The sequence below is a fragment of the Thermobia domestica genome, chromosome 13 (genome assembly GCF_964235325.1).
Source record: "Thermobia domestica chromosome 13, izTheDome1.hap1.1, whole genome shotgun sequence".
Taxonomy (NCBI): Eukaryota; Metazoa; Arthropoda; class Insecta; order Zygentoma; family Lepismatidae; genus Thermobia; species Thermobia domestica.
In genome coordinates, this window is record NC_137466.1 from 142441651 (window position 1) to 142457825 (window position 16175).

The window sequence follows — 16175 nt, forward strand, 5'->3', positions numbered from 1 at the left end:
TTAATTTGAAATCACCATGGGGCATTAGCCAATCTTACCTGTGACGTATCACATTCGTCATAAGATAAAGTAGCTCATATGAGCAAAATATAGAACTTGTTAAAGAAGTTACTAAATAGCTTATTTTCTGTTAAACTGTTCACAAATGAACAGAATAGTAGAGCCGTGTAGAGTCAAGTTTTTATCTTACTGCCATTATAATATAGTCGTACCGGACGGTTGTTGATGTAAACGTTTATGATACACTTGATACGATACTCTTTAACTTTTCTTTACATGCTCTTTGAGTTTTAGAATATTTAAGATAAATAACTGAATTTAGGTCTCAGAGACGAAAGATTATAATAAATGCATTTAGAGTAACACAAGCGCGCACCCAGAAACTTTTGTTTTGAGAGGTCCAAGCTTTGTGGGGAGATCCAATACTGCACGCCACTATGTCTATGTAGTGCTGATCGGGAATGATTCTTTATCCGAAAAGACCATAAGTAGTTGTAAAATACTTCCACTTATATATATATATATATATATATATATATATATATATATATATATATATATATAATTATAGAAGTAGATTGCTTTCATAAAAGAAAGACGAAAGATAAAGTGTAAGGTCAAATTTTCATTCTACATTACCATTTCCTAGTTACACAAATATAGTTTTATTGAGAAAATGTACAAATTCATATTGAGTTAGGAAATTTGGGAGTTCCGGCCCAGTGAACCCCAAGCGTTGGTGCGCCTCTGGAGTAACGTAAAATAACCTTTAGGTGAAGAGAAGTTATAACAGTAGAATCTGTAGTTCTATTTAGGAAACCACAACTATTCTTATTTATTTAAAAAATAAAGAATGGCAATTGTCATCAAAAAGTCAAAGGGTATTTTAGTTTAGCATAATTTCATAACAAAGGATTTGGCTTCGTATAATACTTACATTCATTTGCTTTGTATTTAGTTTGTTGTATTGAAGTTTGTTGTATTTAGTGCATTTGAAAATTCATAGCTGACTACATACGATCTGTTTTCTTTTCATCGACGCAATATATTAGTTTAACACGATCTTGACGCTTTTTTAGTGTTTACAAAAAAGTTTAATAAAGATGTTACAAAATTGTATAGAATCTGAAAGATCCCGTTTAAAGTAAAAACTAATTCTTATTCGTGGACAGTTTTACGATTTGATTTGAGAAAGTCTGAGCTTCTAAGACATGCTACGCATGTTATGATCTACCGAAGAGGTCCACCAGTGCAAGAGAACCTGCATAAGTCGATCGGAGACGGTTTAATAGACGTCTGGAATTACTCGAAACGGGCAGTCGATCATCACAAAATCGAAAACCAAATCTTAATACCTGCTCTCCAGTCATACCATATAGTGAATCTGCGTGTCCTATACTTGCGTGAACCTGCTACGGCATCCGCTTGATCTGTAAAGGAAGGTATCTCCAGAAATCTAGATGTTGTGTGGTCTGCCGAAGAGACGAATCATATTTCGTTACACGCTCCATTTGGAAAGCGGTATAAAGTTAATGGTGGAATAAATTGTTGATTGGAGGTTCTATGAAACGAATGTAGTACATTCCCCAGAGTCAGGCTTTTTTGCTAAGTTTTTATTTTGAGAATTGAATTTTTAATATATATATATATATATATATATATATATATATATAGGGTGGGACATAAGTACCTTACCACCCCTTGTAAAATCCGTGTTCTTGGAAAATAGTGAACAACAACCATGTAGTAACATAGTAGGCCGAAGGGAAAGTCGGATTGTGATGGTGACCAAGATTGTGGCCATCTTGAATTAACGTCAAGATTGTTAAATGGGAAGATGGTCATGCGGTACATCATTTTAGGCTAGAATTTAAAGACAAACACAATGGTGAAATCCGTTTGTTGATATCTTAATTTGTTCAAAAGTTACAGGCATTTCAAGTTGCTAATTTTACCTGTCACGCATGGCGCAGCACGTGCTGTACGAGGCCCCATCCCAAGTTATACATAAGTTAAGTCGTTCAACCCAATTGTCCATAACCCTCAAAGAGTTTCTGGTGAAATATCTGCACAGGCTGCAAATATGTGTACTTCCACGTGTTCAAGATCCCGGATCTTTTCGGCGTATACCTTTGCCTTCAGATGACCCCACAGATAAAAATCCAAGGGCGTAAGATCTGGCGATCGTGCTGGCCATTCAATGGGACCACGGCGCACAATCGAACGTCGAGGAAATTGTTCATCCAGATAAGTACGGACCTGTAATCCGTGATGCGGAAGGACACCATCCTGCTGGAAAAAGAGTGGGCATGTGCCATTCTCGGACAATATGAAAGGGAGGATGAGATCCCGCAATATATCCAAATACCGTTCAGCAGTACCAGTAATGATGAATGGATCAATTAATTTGGTGCCCCATAGACCACACCACACCATTAATTTGCCTCTACCTACATTTTGCAAGGGTCAACTCACTGAAGATTTGTCGGGGACCAATAGCGACAGTTTTTCTTATTCACTTCCCCAGTAACATAAAAATTGACCTCATCGGAAAATAAAATTTGTTTGTGGAATGTGGGATCCGTTTGTAAGTGTCAAGGGCCCAGTCACAAAATGCCACACGAAGATCAGGGTCGTCTTCAGATAGATGATGTTGAAGTAGCAATTGTACGGATGCCACTTGCTTTTCTGTAAGATACGTCTGATGAATGTACGGCTGACACCACATTTCATGGACACACGACAGGTACTGGGGTGTGGTGATGTAGCAACTGATGCCAGCACTGCTACTTATGTGGCTTCATCTCTTTCGGTCGTGGGTCTTCCACACCTGGGTTTATCTGCTATGGAACCAGTATCCATGAACTTCTGGAAGAGTTGGGTGATACTAACATGGGACATAGCATGTCAATCTGGGTGCCTGGTATTGAATTCAGCTGCTACAGTCCTTGCACTCCTTCATCCCCATGCCCTGATCAACTCCTTCCTCTCTGCTGTCGTTAGCGGCATAATTATTCACCTGTAACAACAGAAACAGTACGGTAAAATTAGCAGTTTGAAATGAGTGTAACTTTTGGAACACATTAAGATATCAACAAACCGATTTCACCATTGTGTTTGCCTTTAAATTCTAGCCTAAAATGATGTGTCGCATGACCATGTTCCCATTTTAAAGTCTTGACATGATTTCAAGATGACGGCTTTCAAGATGGCCACCACCTTGGTTACCACCACAATCCGACTTCCCCCTCGGCCTACTATGTTACTACATGGTTGTTGTTCACTATTTTCCAGGAACACGTATTTTACAAGGGGTGGTAAGGGACTTATTGCCCAATATGTATAACATTCTTAAATACAAAAGTATAGTCAATGGCGTTTGGTCTGCTTGTAATTTGATGATAAATACACGTACATTTCCAAATAATGGAATCATCAATTGCACGATTTTTTAAACATATTTTATCAAGTGCTTTCTTTTCAGAGATTCTTCGAATATATCCACCTGTAAACTTTATAGCACGAACTTGCAATAAAGAGTATATAATTCCCGGAGAAAACGTAACTGTTGAAAAGGGATCACAAGTATATATTGCAATACATGGCATTCACAGAGACCCGGAATACTACCCAGAACCAGATAAGTTTGATCCTGAACGATTTGCTGAAGGTAATAAGAAAGATAAGCAGAATTTTACATATTTGCCTTTCGGAGCAGGACCAAGGATGTGTATTGGTAAGTACGAGATAGAAATTACAATTAGAACAAACGTCTACTAGCTTTAAGTAAATACTACGTAAAAACTTACAATATAATATTTTTTGTCTATTACCTAGGTTTAGGGGGTTGAGTACAACAAGCCAGGAAACATGAATCTATGTATGAATCGATTCAACTTAACAAAACAAATCAATCAATACTGATTTCGGCTACTTCCGGTTATCCACTTCTGGTTTAGATATATAGCCTTATTTAGTTAATGGCTCTGAAATATGATTAGCAATGAATCATATACAATCTATATATCAATCGATTCAGCTTGAAAAAACAAATCGATCGGTACCAATTTTATCTCCTTGAGGTTACCCACCCTCAGATTACAGAGCCTAAATAAGTTACTGCGAGAGGAGTATAATTAGCAACAAAACATATAAAATCTATATATTTAGCTTGACAAATCGATCGATAACACTTTATCTACTCCCAGATACCCACTTCCGATTTTAAGATGAATATTTTAGTGGCCGAGGGAGTAGGATAATACTCTACATACCACTCGATTCAGCTTGACAAAACAAATAGATCGATAACGATTTCACGTATTTCCGGTTACTCATTCCCGGTTTACAAAGTAATTTAGTTACCGGGTGTAGGGTATAATAAACAACAAAATATATTCAATCTCTGTAACAATCGATTCAGTTTAACAAACCAAATCGATCGATTCCAATTTTAGATATTAACTAGATGGAAAGGTAACCAAGAAAGTTCTGTGGCTGTGTGTGAAGTTCTGTGTTCGCACTCACACCATGAGTTGACTGCGAATGATGATAAGGCGAAGGTCAGTTACTGGTGTATCCAACACACTACCTGGTTTTGCCACCACAGTTACACGGTGAAATTGCGTAGGTACAGAGTGAACATGGGACCTCAACAGAGCGTCACAAGAGCATGTATGCTGTACGAGTTCAAACTAGAGTCAAAGTGCGGTGTAAGTCAGGCCTTGGCTGAGGGTGTCGTGACTACGCGGACAGTGCAGAGGTGGTTTAAAAAGTTTAAGGACGGTGACGAGATACTCAAAAAGCCAGAACGCGCCGGGAGAACGTGCGGATATCTACGGCGCTGTCATTTCAGTATCTCATGAGACGGTTTTAGAACAGCCGAAACCAGAACTGCACCAGAAGAAGGTTCTCCTTTGTGTTTGGTGGACTGCTCGCGGCATTGTGCATCGGGAACTGCTACCAGCTGGTCAGAGCATCAATGTAACTCTGTACTGTCAGTAGTTGAGCCTTGTTCAAGAAAAACCCTAAAGTAACGAACTAGCACTTCTGAGTCGCAATGTAGTTGTCCTGTTATAGGACAAAGTAAGCCCCACTTGGTTAGGGTGACGAGGGATACCATACTACGCCTTGAATAGGCAACACTATTGCATCCGCCATATTACCCGGACATTGCACCGTCCGATTATTGCTTGTTCCGTACCTTGGACAATCACCTTTGAGGACGCCAGTTTAAATATCTAGTAGAGGTGCAAAATGCACTTGATACTTTCTTCGCTTCACGGCCTACCAAGTTCTACCACGGTGGAATCCATGGTCCCCCAGAACTTTGGTAGAAAGTTGTCGATGCTGATGGAGACTATTTTTGATCTTCCAAGTACGTCTTATCGTTGTTCGAAGGTGGTGGGTGAAAAAGCGAAATAACTTTCTTGGTTACTCACTTCCAGTTTAAAGTGTCTAATAAAGTTACCGGAGGTAGCATATAATCAGCAACAAATAATATATAATCTATATATCAATCGATTTAGCTTGATAAGGGCAAATCGATCAAGGCCAACTTTAACTAGTTTCGGCTTACAGAGCCTAATCTAGTCACCTGGATGGTCTATAATCAGCAATAACACATACAGATTCTACTAGTAAATTATAGATTAAGTTAGTAGTAGATTAAGTTTGACAAAAATCGATCGATACTCATTTTAACTACTTCCGAATACTCACTTCAATTTAAGGGAGCCTAATTTATTTACCGAGAGTGGGGTATAATTAGCAACAAACGTATCAAATGTATACGGTTCAAATATGTATCAAACGTATCAAATATATGTCAAACGATTTAAGACAGAAACATAATTTATCGATATCAATTTTATAATAGCTCCGGTTACGTACTTCCGGTTTTCAGGTAGATATTTTAATTACTGAGAGGGGCGGGGGTAAAATTAGCAATAAAACACATTCAATCTAAATGTTAATCGATTCAGCTTGACGAAAGATATCGATAGACACAGATTTTAACTACGTCCTGTTACCCACTTCCAGGCTACATACCCTTTTTAATTACTGGAGGCGGTGGATAATCAACAGCAAAACAGACAATCTATATATCGATTGAGTTAGGTTGACTGGACAAATCGATAAATACCAATTTCAACTACTTTCAGTTAGCCCACTTTTCGTTCACCTAGTATAATATAGGTACTGGTGTTGGGATATAATTAGCAATGGGACATAAATATGCAATGTGTATATGTCAATCGATTAATCTTGACAAGCAAATCGATTGATACTGATTTTTAACTGCTTGTTGTTAGGCAATTCCGGTTTACAGATCCTAATGTAGCTACAAGGGGTGATCAATAGCCAGCAACAACACATAGACAATCTATATATCAATACGTCCAATTTGACAGAAAAAACATCAATATTGATTTCAACTATCTACAGTTACCCACTTCGGATTTACTGAGTAATTATTTACCGGAGGTGGTGTATATTTATCAACAAACCATACCTATAAAATCTGTATTTCAATCGATTTAGCTTGGCAAAAGAAATCGATCAATAGCGATTTTATCTACTTCCGGTTACCCACTTCTAGTTTACAGAAAAATATCTAAGTGATCGTGGGTGGGATATAATCAACCATAAAACATAGATAATCTATATATCAATCAATTCACCTTGAGGAAACAAGTCGATCAATACCAATTTTAACTAATTCCGGCTACTCACTCCCAGTTTAAAGAGCCTAATTTAGTTACCACGCTTGTGGGTTATAATCAGCAACAAAATATATTCAATCTATATATCAGTCGATTCAGCTTGAAAAAAACAAATCGATTGATGGCGATTTTAACTACTTCCTGGTCCTCTCTTTCACTTTACAGAGCCAAATTTAGTTACGAGGGATGGAATATATTTAGCAACGAAACCTATACAGTCTCTATATAATCGACTCAGCTTGACAATATTAATCGATCGATACCAATTTTAACTACTTCCGGTTTACAGATCCTGATTTAGTTACCAAGGATGATTTATAATCAGCAACAACGCATATACAATCTATATATTGTACCGTATTGACGTTACGATTTTTTTTTCTCATTTCTATTGAGTGGTTTATGCAAGCAGATAGGCGATTTTAAAGCGCCATATCTGGCAATATTGGGAACTACTTGTTCTGGCTCTATCCCTCTGGGTGACGTTAAGGTCATTCAGACTGAAATGAACAAAGTGGAGTGTTTGATTCCAGAAGTTGGGAAAGGGTTTAAATCGTTTGCTAAAGTTAGATGGGCAGATTTAAAAAGCAAAATAGAATTGCATTTGGAATATATAGAAAAGAAGTTATTCTTGGATTTGAAGTGAACGGCAGTTTCTTATTCATTAAATGTATTATATTTCATATTGCTATAACCGCGAAAAATTATATTTTTCAATATTAGCAAGTGGTCTTCAAATTAAAGCGTATATGATTGCACATATTACAATCTCCTTGGTGTAACATGATCAAGGTTTGTTTTTGAATTACACGTATGTATCGAAGAAATCAGCTTTACTGACAAAAAGGGTTAATAAAAAAATATTAAGTGAATTATATTGGACTATTGTGGCATTTAAGACGTTAGTGTTCGTTTATGAAGCATGCCAGTTGCTTGTTTAAATGGAACAGAGTACAGTTCTTGTTAAATGTGTGTAAAGAGAGGCTTTTCGTATCTTCTTTTTGGAATATATTTTGAGGAAGTTTATAAAGTTGTTAGTCAAGAGGACTTAAATATCTTATTATTTCAAAAATATACTTTCGCCTAAATTTATCCTTGCCCTGTGTTTGTTGAAAAACTTTACATACTTTTCTGGAGTCGTCTTACTATTGATGATTATTACAAAAGGTACGTATATAAACAAATTTAATTCTCACGTAAATCGTGTCCTACACTATATTAAAATAGCTAGAGACTCCAAGAACGAGCTTTGCTTTTATAACGAGAGCACGTTACAATATCAATAGATTCAGCTTGACAGAAAATCGATCGACAGCATTTCAACTATTTCAACTGGTTTAGAGAGTCTAATTTAGTTTCCAAGGTGAGTTATAATTAGCAACAAAACATATAAAATATATATTTCAATCGATTTAACTTGACAAAACAAAACGACAGATACCGATTTTGTATACTTCCGATTTCCCAGTTTCGGTTGACAGAGAAATATTTTAGTGAGCGTGGGTGGTATATAATCAGAAACAAAACATGAAGAATCTGTATATCAATCGATCCAACTTGACAAAACAAATCCATCAACACCGATTGGAACTACTTCCGGTTACTCAGTTCCGGTTTAGAGAGTCTAGTTTAATTACAAGGCGTGGGGTATAGTCATCAACAAAATGTTTAATCTATATATAAATCCTTTCAGCTTGATAAAACAAATCGATCAATACCGATATTAACTACTTCTTGTTACCCACTTCCAGTAACAGAGCCTAATTTGATTACCGGGAGTGGGGTATAATTAGGAACAAAACATACACAATCTGCATATATATCAATCAATTCAGCTTGACAGGACAAATCAACCAATACCGATTTTAGTTATTTTAGGCTACTCACTCCCTAATTTAATTACACAAGGATACTGTATAATCAGCAACAGAATATAGAAAATCATATATATATATATATATATATATATATATATATATATATATATCGATTCAGCTCGACAAAGAGATGTTCTATACCAATTTTAACTATTTCTGGTTTACGGTGCTTAATTTCGTTGCCGGGTTTGGGGCATAATCAGCAACAAAGCTACGTAAGACTAGCTTACAGAGTAGCTTACAGAGCTACGTAAGAGAGCTACGTTATCTCTACGAGAACGACTTGTATCTCATGACCCACGAGGGTTTCGTTTATTCCTGGGTTGGAGAGAGAAGGACGTCATGTCGCCTGACCGGGACTCCATTACAGTAGGCAGAGTTGCTGCTTCTCTGACAGAGACTGGGAAGTTTGACATGCGTGGTGACATCTTATAGAACTCGAGAACGACCTGTGGGAGTTGGAAAGTAAGGATGGCCACTAAGTTTCGGTTTCGGCGGAATCGGTTCCCCGAGGAACCGGTTCTCGGAAATCCGGTTTTCAGAACCGGTTCCGGAACCGATTCCGGACCTGGATCCGAAAACCCGGTTCCAGAACCTGATCTTAGAACCGGTTCCAGATCTGGATCTGAAAATCCGGTTCCAGGACCGCATCTTAGAAACCGGTTCCAGACCTGGATTCGAAAGCTCCAAAGACCCGTAAAGGAGGCAAAAAGTTCAGCTTCAAAACACTGCAGAGAAGTCCATGCGTTTCTGCCCTCCCCGCCCAGACCCGCTTGTGCCCCCAGAAAAAAAAATTGGTCCACCAGTGTGTGTTTAGCCAAATGAGTTTGCCTGTTTAGCCAATGAGTTTGCCAGTTACCCAGTTTGTTTAGCCAAATGAGACAAGCGGCCGCCGCCTGGGCGCCTGCCTGTCGCTTCCGCCATTTCATCTAGCACACTCTTCACAGCCTTCCAGCAGCTCGGACTTAGCGTAGGGATGGCCACAGAGTTCCGGTTTCAGAGCAACCGGTTCTTGTAGATCCGGTTCTAAACCTGGACCCGAAAACCTGGCTCCAGAACCGGATTTTGGGAACCGGTTCCAGACCTGCATCCGAAGAACCGGTTCCGGAACCGGGTCTTCTGGAACCGGATTCGTTCAGACCCGAAAACCGGTTCTAGAACCGGTTCTGGCCATCCTTAATGAAAAGCCTAAAACGTGAACGGGACTTGTTTCGCTGTCAACGGAAAAAGGGAGAGAACTTCTAGAAGAGGACGCAAAGGGAACTGCTGAAGTTTTACTCTCGCTATTTTTAATGTATTGTCTAATAAAGTAATTGAATGTACTCTGGAAATGATTGTTTGCAAGTCTTCCTTAGAAACATTCGTCGTGGGTGCTGGAGTTTGAGAGGTAAAGCTAGACTAAAGGAACTCAATTGTTTCGCTGCTAACAGTTCAGCCCTTTGGGTCGTGCAAAAACTATGGGTCGTGCAAAAACAATGGGTCGTGCAAAACTCAACCATATATATGGGAAGTAATCCACAATGATATTCAAAAGAACCTCACCTTTGTGGCTAAGCGGTTAACGCATGCACCTTTGGCATGGCAGACTGGGTTCGATTCCCGGCGGGAGCTCATGTGGTCCGGATTCCACTTTAATCAGTAGGTGACGTCTCATATAGCGTCGCTGCTGAAAGGAACGTTAAACTCCAAATCAAATCGAAATAAGCTCAGTAAATGAAAGTTCTCGAAAAAGTTGTTTACTCAAATACTGCTTAGCATAGATGTATGCAAGGGTTCATCTGGAAATTGTACACATACTTTCTACGTATCTGCTATTGGTAACTGAGGGTCTGAATCAGAATACTAGGGAAAAAGGTTTTATTTAAATCCGCCCAACTAAACGTGGTATGCTCGTCCTTGAATTTGTACCAGAAAAGATAAGTATTAGATGTGCAAAGTGGAACATCTGTGCCTTTCCTGACCTGAACAGAACACCCAACTGTTCAACAGATTGAATAAATTTCTCAGTGAAGTCTACGCGACTACTATAGGTTCCATAGTTTTGGAGCTATGGATCTTTAAATTTCAAGTTTTCATATTTTCGGCAGCCTATAACTCCGAAAATAAGCATGTGTGCACCCAGGTTGGTCTATACTTTTTTCTTATCTTGGTGTCACGAATGACCTCCGAAACGTTGTCAATGTCGTTTTCAAACACCCTGTACATGCATTTGATTTTTGCAATCCCTTAACTTTTATTCAGTAGGATCCTTCCAGACTTGGCAGTTTTTTCTCACCTGTGTACAAAATTTTAGTTCGAACGGAAGAATAGTTTTTGCAGCAGTGAAGTGGGTTGCTTATATTCGTCGTTTTCTGACAGGATTTTCTTCGAATCAATAATATAGTTATAGAATGCATTTTTGCTCCCCGTTCGTATAAAATTAAAAACCACAAACGCTGGGAAATGTGTTTATCTTTTATGGGTAGTTAAGATGCCGCGTTGTATGTTTCTAGCAAGGCTTGTTCAGGCGATACTGAAATGTTCGTATAAATATGTAATCCCCACTTTTCCCCTAAGAAGAATTATACATTTTCATAAGTAACACGATAAAAGCTAGTTCAAAATATAGGATAAATATATCCCCCCAAAATTCCTTTCATTCAGTTCAACCGTTTCGCTTATATTATAAACTCAGGGCCATAGGTCAATTCCATTGTGAATAAGATACGAAAGGAATTAAGTTAAATATTTTGTTGGATATATGTACTTTTCAATTCAAAATAGTACAATTTTTCTAACCACACTCAGCGTTGAAGCTCCACAGTATAAGGTGTCCATTGTTAAATGAAAAAGTAACGTTTACAGCTATGCAGGCTGTTTTCCTAATAAACTTAATAGTATACAAAAATAAGACAGTGAATGTGCACATTGTTCTGTTATGGAACTTAGTATACATCAAAATCTATTTCCAACAACTCACTGTGGTATAGTGTAGGTTTACGGGAACAGAGTGCTGCACAGGCATCGTTGCTTTTTCACGTTACGTAGAAACACTTCCAAGTGTGGGGCAAAAACGACTGGTGAGACTTTAAACAATCCACTCTGTTAGATTCAAAACCACTCGGATTCATTTACTACGGCTTCGTATTTGTAATAGGAAAGTTAGGACATATAGCAAGTTTGCATTACCGGACGCTCTGGTGGTTTCGAAATGTTACACTAAGCAGGTGGACTATGCTAACAAGGACATCACCCAAGTGTCCGGTTCCGATGTCAATGAAACTTTATTTTCTGATAGATAACATGTATGCATTATTTGTGATGACGGAAATTTTTGCCATGGTGCATATTTTGTATTTTTAAAATAATTTTTAAGAGTTGTGATGCGGTTATTAGAGATTACTGCAGAAGTTCCTTACTACACTTTGTAAACGGAGTGTTAGTGAAAGAACAACCATGTAGACACATATAAGGGCTAAAGGGAAGTCATATGGTATGTATGACTTTGACGGCAGCCATATTGAAATCCACCATTTTGAATTAAGATCAATATTTTAAATAAGAATAGGGTAATATGATACATAATTTCGGGCTAGAATTTAATCAGGAAAACAATGGTGAAGTTAGTTTTAAGATACGCACATTTGGGGAAAAGTTACAGGCATATAATTTTTTTACACTTAATATATGTGTAAGTCCCTTACCTCCGCTTCTAACCTGCGTATTTATGATAATAAGTAGATAAAAGCTTCGGTAGTACATATTAGGCCTAGAGGGAAGTGGTATGGTAAGGATAACCTTCACGGCAGCCATCTTAAAATCCGCCACTTTGAATTAAAGTGAAGTTTTGAAAAATCAAAACCATAGCATGGGACACCTCATTTTAAAAACAAATTTTCCCCAAAAGCCAGTGGTATGCTTATTTTTGTTCCGTAGTTAACCAGTATGAATTTAGAACTCTTCTAATGTGCACTAAACGTTCACTATTCAATTTTTCAAATTGACAACACTAGTAATTTTCACCGCTTTTTTTAAAAATATTCCAACTTGAATTTTGCAAATATTTTCATGGGTCGTGTTTTCTAAATTTATTGCATTTGTTAAGAGTTGCAATTTTTCTGTTCATGAATTGTGGTGAGATAAGCATCCAGCAATCTTTCTGGATTTTGAAGACTTGCAATGTAATTATTTATTTCAAACTAGAATACATGAGAAGACTATGGACCTATGTGACGTAAAGAAATACAAATGAAATAATAACAAATTGTTGTTATTTGCACACAAAATTATCAGGGTATGTAGAGAACATGTTAAATCTTAAAACATGAAGTGGAAATTAGGAGTGTTGCCAATTTGAAAAGTCGAATAATGGACGTTTGGTGCACTTTAGAATCAGTTCTAAATTCATACTGGTTAACTATAGAACCAAAATAAGCATACTCCTGGCTTTTTGGGAAAATTTGCTTTAAAATGGGGTGTCACATACTATGGTTTTCATTTTTCAAAAAAAAACTTCACTATAATTCAAAATGGCTGTAATTCAAAATTCAAAATGGCTTCACTGTAATTTCTGCCGTGGCTGCCGTGTATGTTACCCTTACCGTACAACATACCTCTAGGTCTAATATGTATTACTGAAGCTTTTGTATATTTGTTATCATTAATACGCGGGTTTAAAGCGGAGGTAAGGGACTTACGCACATAGTAAGTATAAACAATTCACATGCCTGTAACTTTTTACCAAATGTGCGTATCTTAAAACTAACTTCACTATTGTTTCCCTGATTAACTTCTAGCCCGAAATTATATTTCATATTACCCTATTCCTTTTTTTAAAAAAAAATGACCTTAATTCAAAATGGCAGATTTCAAGATGGCTGCCGTCAAGGTCATAGCTACCATACGACTTCCTTCTAGGCCTTACATGTATCCACGTGGTTCTTCTTCACTTTTTCATTAACACTCGTTTACAAAGTGTAGTAAGGAACTTCTGCAGTAATCTCTAATAACCAGATCACAACTCTTAAAAATTATAAATAATAGAAAACATGAACTATAGCAAAAATTTTTGTCATCACAAATAATGAATACATGCCCTCTAAAAAAATCATTGAAATCGGAACCGGACACTTGGGTGATGTCCCTTGTAAGTATGTAGTGGCGTATTTTTAGCTGGTATCATCCAGCTTTCACAAATTCTTAAATCGTTGGTAAGCTGAAGGTAAGAAACAGGACTGTATTAAACTTAGTTCACCTAACAACTTATTTTTATTCGAGCTACTATAACTATATATTGGTCTGGTAACTGAGATTTAATATCCTTGTCTTTTCCGTTGAAGAGATCCCAAAATGATATTACTCCGGGCTAACATTCGGTAGTCGGTCAGGCTCAATTGAATTTCGAAGTTTTACATTTTTATCTAACTTAAGTAGCTCTTCTGTTTGTTAATGATCACTTGTTTCGACCAACAATTTTCCATTTTGTATCTTAAAAATATTTTCGATCTTATAGACTATATATGTAACAACTTCGTTTATTAGCTATACAACGCCATAGGCCATTACTATGACTCGAACAATTAGATTCCACAGCTGAACTTTCCTTGCTATTTCCTGATACCATAAGACACTGTACAACAAGAATCGCGATACTCATTTTTTCACATTATCTATATTCGGGACACATCAGTTTTGGCGTTCTAGGAGAGGGTGAGTCCGAATCTGGAATTAAAGATTATTTACTGATAAAAGTGTTTCAATGTTAAGCATTATAAACGAAAACTACATGAGGTCAAAGCAATACAACAACGACGCGTTCATTAGGAGAAGTAGCGCTCCTTCCCTAGCTATTTTGTGGACCGTTCCTCACCGAAGTTATCAGCGTAGGTCAAGAAGAATAAGAAGTGTACCAAATGCTCATAGTCAACAAAACACACGGTCCTAAAGTGATAATAACTAATAGAAAAAAAACAATAGAAACTCAAATTAAGTAAGCATGACACTTACAGACTCAAAACAAGATACTAATAAAGGGATATTTTATTTTAACACTTTATATTTTTACACACTTTTTTGAGTTTTAAAAATCATATACAAAAATACACAAAACACTGGATTCTCACAAAAGGCAGGGTAAAATTATGCACATCCACATGTGGCAGAGGAAGATTTTTTCTTTTTTTTCTTTCTTTTTCTTTTTTTTTCTTTTTTTGTTCATCCTTTGCATCATGTTTCCCATAACCACTCCATAAGTCCAACGATGGAATTTATAACTGCAAGGCCAAACGAAAGGCAAGTGAAAGGTGATCAAAAAATGGTAGATGAAGCTGCCCTCTCACCCTTTTTAGACATCGACAGTATACCACACTTCCGATGAAAGAACATTCGCTTACTAACCTAAGACATTAGAAACAATTTTTTTAATTTTTTACTTTTCTACTTAATTGCATTCTGATTAAAACTTGTCCAAATTTATGTAAACAGTACTTATTAAAATATATTTTACTATATTTCAGGTCAGCAGCTCGCGCTACTCGAGTTAAAAGTCGGCATCATTTACATATTGAGCCACTTTGAGTTACGGACGTGTGATAAGACTCCGAAGGACGTCGGTCTTCACCCCAAACACCTGTTCGCTACTCCAGACAAACCTCTCTGGTTGACCATTATCCACAGAAAGGGGAATATAAAGCCAAGACCAAAGGAAATTTAAACATTTTTGCACTTCACATTGCATGTTTTGCTTCCTTCCGTTTATTTTTTATTTTTGTTCTTAAGTTTAATGTTTAATGATTATGCACCAAGACTAACACGTGAGAAAGACTGTGATAACGATAATAAATAGAACGGAAGAATGAAGAAGGTAGTACAAAACGAGGGAACCCATTTACACTGAGGTTGTCTACTGCAAAGCTCACTTGTTATGAGCTGTAATCGAACCTGGAACCCTATACAATAGGCGTTTGTGTATCTGGCGCGTGCTTTCATGTTGGTTCTAAAGAGAAGTTAGCATGGGTTGTATAACTTAACATTGTATATCTTAACATTACAAAATTAATTATAACATATTATTAATTATTATTGTAGTATCCACATCATACAACTGCAGTATATCAATTTTAGGTAAGTATTTGTAAAGACGTGTGTATTGTAAAATACATGTTTCACGAATGCTTAATAGGATAGTGTAAAATGGAGCTGAAGTATTGTAATACAAAATTGCCCAAAAGAAATTCTCCATAATATGGCTATATGTTTCTCTTCATCGTAAAATTATTTCATCACATGGGAAAATTGGAAGTTCTAAGATAGGTAAGCCAATAGATATTGAAAAGGATTCTTCATACTGTTTGCGTTTGAATACTTCTTAGAGTAAGTATTTATCAACCTTTCTTTACCTTATCCTTAAAAACTATATCTCACATAAACATTCATAAGTGACATTTAAATTTTGAATTGGGTAACTGAAATCTACTGCACTATTTAACATTCAATCGGAAATAGGTACCATGCCAGTATGCTAAGAAGCTGCATCCTGTTTAAGGCAATTGCTTCCGAAAGTATTTTCCAAAGAAAATACAGGGTTGTAAATTTA

The 16175-nt window shown here is 36.9% G+C and overlaps 1 protein-coding gene across 1 annotated transcript in view; it reads left to right on the forward strand.

Moving 5' to 3' along the window:
- Positions 1 to 15523, forward strand: part of LOC145667798 (cytochrome P450 6l1-like) — a 43142-nt gene extending 27619 nt beyond the window's left edge. The window contains exons 4-5 of the mRNA XM_081735232.1: positions 3485 to 3736; positions 15097 to 15523. Coding sequence (XP_081591358.1) covers positions 3485 to 3736; positions 15097 to 15293 — 449 coding nt within the window. The 3' untranslated portion in view covers positions 15294 to 15523. The remainder of the gene's footprint in view (positions 1 to 3484; positions 3737 to 15096) is intronic.
- Positions 15524 to 16175: the final 652 nt, after the last annotated feature.